The 4,919-nt window shown below is 28.4% G+C and overlaps 1 protein-coding gene across 3 annotated transcripts; it reads right to left on the bottom strand.

Annotated features, from left to right (window-relative positions):
• LOC107617880 (14 kDa proline-rich protein DC2.15) lies at window positions 245-1,099 on the bottom strand. 3 transcript variants are annotated; one of them, XM_016319766.2, is made up of 2 exons: window positions 853-1,099; window positions 245-819 (listed from the first exon to the last, which is right to left on the bottom strand). In XM_016319766.2, the coding sequence occupies exons 1-2, from the start codon at window positions 958-960 to the stop codon at window positions 532-534; spliced, it is 396 nt and encodes a 131-aa protein (XP_016175252.1). In that variant the 5' UTR covers window positions 961-1,099; the 3' UTR covers window positions 245-531. The 3 variants fall into 3 exon arrangements, with proteins under 3 accessions (XP_016175252.1, XP_016175258.1, XP_016175245.1); XM_016319772.2 differs by having other exon boundaries at window positions 245-811; window positions 845-1,098; XM_016319759.2 differs by having other exon boundaries at window positions 245-1,091.

Here is a 4,919-nt window from a genome sequence, read left to right as displayed (position 1 = left end):
TAATTATTTTAAAAAAATATTTTTTGACAATCACAAATGATGCTTCTGCTACTATTATTTATTATTATATTTCCCTACTCTATCTTTTGATATATATCGATACTTATTTTTCTACCGATGCCTTTGGGAGACCTACTTTCATTGATCAATAATTCAATATATACGTATCTATTATTCTACTATAGCATAAGAACAAGTTAAAAAGAAACCCAAAAAAAAAAAAATGTTCATATACACACCATGCTGATAGCCTATTATAAAGAGAAATTTTTATTATCACTTAGAAATTTCACTTACGTGTAATACAACAAGAACAATAATAATCACTAACATATCTAAAGTATTGATTGAACATGGAAGTATCAATTAGCACAAGCAAGGCACGTGCCAATCAGAACAACAAAAGTAAAAACTGTATAGAACCTTATGAGAGACACACACATATATGTGAAGTGCCATTGCCATTCATTCAACAATACCAGGGTCTTCACTCTTAAGTATGGCAATAGCAATTTAATTAAGAACCATAATTTAAGGGCAGACAAATCCGTTAGGGACACCTTTTCCACAGTAGTTGAGAATCAAACTCAAGCTGATTGGAATGTTAAGATTGATACCAAGCAAATTGGCTTTAAGAGCGGTGCAAAGGCAAAGAGCGGCTTCAAGATCAACGAGGCCATTAATGAGGGAGCAGCATGGTGTCTTTGCTGGATTTCCAAGCTGAACGTTCACCAAACCCAACACGTTGGCGCACACGCCCAACTTGAGCGTGTCTCTTGGGCATTTGGGTTGTGAGGGGGGCTTTGTGGATGGCGGTTTAGGGATTGATGGGACGCTCGGGTGCGGCGGTTTGTGGTTGTGGCTTTTGGTTGGTGGTGGTGGACATGGCACGTAGTTTGAGGTTACAACTGTGAAGAAGAGAATGTTGAGGGCAATGAGAAGAGCACTCTTTGAAGCCATTTCACAAACAGTTGGTGGTGGTAATGAAGTAACTACACTTTCTTTGGGACACTATTATTTGTTTGTTACTTTGGTTTTCTTTTCTTGTGAGTAGTGATGGTGGTTGGAGGAGGTTGTGATGGGGTTTTATAAGGAAGGACTGGGGAGTTGTTTGGGAATTTTTTTTTAAGGTTTAAATAATAATTGGGATATTTTTCCATAATAATTTGGAGGAAATACATTATGCATGTGAGTATAGTAGGGATCACATTGGACGGAAACTGGAAGAAGCCAACACTAGCTGGCAGCACAACATGGAAGGAACGATATGTTTTAAACACGCGGAAATCTTAACTAATATCACAATTTTTAATATGATATATATTTAATAAGTAAAAAATAAGTTAATAGATAAATTAGTGTCTAATAATATGCTATTATAAATAATATATTTAAAGTAGTTTGGAGGCATCTGCCATGTTGCAAAGTGGGGTTAGTTGTCAATTCACTTTGAGAAGAATATATCATTTCATACATGTCGTTCAGCTTCATTTTCAATAGTTTGGCAAAGATTCAAAACCAAATAATAATGCATATGATATTGAGGCTTATTTGTCATTTTCCAGTCATTATTTGCGACTGATGAATTGACGAAGTCACTGCATTGTTCTTATTCATTACTCTCTCCTTCTCGCTTTACAACTGATCCGTCTCAATTCTCAAATAATATGCCCAACATGCACGCTTCTCTTCGATTCTCACTTTAATTTGCTTAATAATGCTGCTGATATATATATTTATACTAAAAAAATTAAACAGTTATTTTCATGAGAAAATTAATAGTTGAGAATCCTTATTGGATATAATTATAATTTGAAGTTTCTAGAATTATTTATAAATAAAACTTTTAGAATCATAAACAATGGTTGAAACTATTTGAAGAGTATTCTCAATATTTTATTATCACATTAACGAGAACAGATACTCAAAAAAACAAAAAACTCTAAAATTTCTTTCACTTCTCATTTTACTTTCATTTAGGTCAAACTTTTCCTTTTCCTTTTTCAGTAAAACACTTTTGTTCAACATTTCTTTCCGTGCAATAATTAAAAAATGCTCAAGTTAAAGACAAAAGTAATAACTACATCAAGATTCCAATTCCCATTATCAAAACTATACCGATAACTTAAAACTTTATCAGGCATATGTATATACCAAATAGGCGCTAATCTAAAATCTCAAACAAAATTCAAACCAACAACAAAAGACTGACTTCCAATCTATCTAAGCTAACTTCCAAATTTAACGTATCATTTGGTATAAACTTTGACGATTCTACTCTTAAATATTGTCATTATTAGCACACTTATATTATCATCATTTTATTTGAGTATCGCACACTAGTCATCTTATTCAAAACCTTCGCTAACTGTTGGCATAACAAAATTGCAAAGATTTTCACTGTTAAATACTATATTTGGTGTTCCAACAAGACCATGTGATAACTTTGTAGTTGTTGGCACAGATGCCTTCCAAATAAGATGAACTTGTTGATATTGGCTCATCATCGATCACCACTCTTTTCCGCTGTTGTCATCAATCAAACATGGCTTTTGGCAATGCAACTTCAAGCGTGGAAGAGGGGTAATGGGGAAATAAAGGACAACAATATAATAATGATTTATATCTAATTTATTAGGATGTGTTTTTAGCTCGTCTGATCATATTTATAACTTTAGGTTTACCTATACCTTTTTGGTTATCTAGTTATTAGTGTTATCTTTAATTTGTAACTTAGCTTCTTTGATTTTTCTTTTTCTATGTTTTTCTTGCATAAAGTATAATTAAATATAATATTAGATATATAACAATTCATTTATATAAATTTATTTAGTCACTTTAATTTTAAGAAAAAACTGTTCATATTTTTTTTTTGTTTTCCACGATATTTTTTAACCTAGCAATCCAAAGATTAATCTGTCGCGGTACTAAACTCAATTTAAGAATTTATCGTTAGTCAATGGATTATTGTATGCACAAGACAGATTAGTGAACTAACCATTAAACCAACTGTTCATATTAACATAACACTAAAACCTATGTGACCGAAAAAATTCTAAACTATAATTTTTATTCAGCAAATTCATCAAAATAATTCCTAAAATTTCACCTATAACTCCTACTCAATTTTTCATCTGTATGTTGTTAATCTTTAATTCAAAATTTAAATTATAAAATGTACCTATTCATAATTTTTTAAGTAAATATTTAAATTAATCCTTTAAAAAAATTTAGATCGAACATTATAATTCTCAATAAATTTTTATTCTTTAAAAGTCCTTGAAAATTATTCTTGTTGGACAGATTAGTCCCTTTACAAGAAATAATTTTTCTACCATTATTGCACTACTTATAGAGGTCATCAAAAAGGATATTAGGTTTAAATAGAAAAAGAACAAAGAAATTAAGTTTCATACTTTGAAAGAGTATTTGTGTTCTGTCCCATCCTTATTTATCCTAATTTTGATAAAATATTTGAGATTCACTACAATGATATAGACTATTTTTAAAGATTATTATGTGTCAAAAAAAATTAAAATTTGTCAAAAAATAAATTTTGACACTATTTTAACTATGAAAATATGTTAATAAAAGTTTTGTCAAAAATAGTATTTTAACATATAAGTAATTATAAAAAAAGTTTATATCTTATTTTGATAAATATTTGCCATCAAAAATAATTTGTTCGAAAAATTTGAGAATATATTTTTTGTGATACTTATTAACCGTCAAAAATACTATTTATTTTGACATTGATTGACCATAAAAAATTCTCAACAAAAAATTTTTAACAAAGAATAAGATGAGATCTTGAAACTGAAGAATAAACTGAGATTTTGAAGATGAAGAATGAGTAGTATGATCCCAAACTGAGAGCAGTGTGATGCCAAAATTAACGGAGCTCAACGAAAAAAAGAAATAATAGAGTATGTTAAAAATAAATGAGTGTCAAAATTGAGGAATAATTTTCTACAATCAAATTATAAATAAAAAAATAAAAAATTTAACATTTGTGATATTTGTCAAAAATATATATTAATTTTTATATTTAACTATGACTATTAAAAAAATTATGTTAAAATAGCTCTTTTCTTATAGTGATTGAACGTGATACTTTTGAGATTTGTATGAGTACTGATTTGAAGCAAGAGAAAAGAGTCTATCTTCTTTATTGAAAATTTGAATTTAACTCAATATAAATATTTAACTTACAACAAAGAATTGTATATCTTGGTTCAAGCATTGAAAGTTTGGCAACATTGCCTGCTACGTAAGGATTTCGTAATTCACATACCTCATGAATTCTTGAAGCACCTAAAGAAACAAAGTAAGTTTAATAAAAACATGTTAAATGGGTAAAATTTATTAAGATTTTTTCATATATAATAGCATTTAAACAAGATAAAAAAAAATGTAATTGTTGATGCCTTATCTAGGACATATGCTTTGATCACCATACTACTTACTTCTAAATTGTTAGAATTTGAGTATTTAAAGGAGTTGTATGCAATTAATTCTAAAATTTTTGTTATTTATGCCTCTTGTGAACATAATGTATTTAACAAATTTTATAACTGTGAAGATTTTCTATTTTGTAGTAATAAGATTTGTATGGTTGCTTATTCATTGAGAAACTTATTACACTACAAAAAAAATGGAACATTTGTAATAAAAATTTTGTATCGAAGTTTAAAATTGTCACAAATTATTATTTTTTCGTAACAAGAATTAACTATTTTACAAAATAAGGATCTTTTGTAACAACAAGACAATTTTTTGCAAAAGTTTTTTTATTTTTTTGTTATAGAATATGTTATTTATTGTAACAAAAAGTTATTTTGTTGAAAAAGTTTAAGATGTTTTGTAACGAAAAGGTGTTTGTCGCAAATATTCAAAATTTTTGTCACAAAAAGTTGTTT

Source organism: Arachis ipaensis, chromosome B01, assembly GCF_000816755.2.
Source record: "Arachis ipaensis cultivar K30076 chromosome B01, Araip1.1, whole genome shotgun sequence".
Classification (NCBI taxonomy): Eukaryota; Viridiplantae; Streptophyta; class Magnoliopsida; order Fabales; family Fabaceae; genus Arachis; species Arachis ipaensis.
This window is presented reverse-complemented; position numbering and strand designations above follow the sequence as displayed.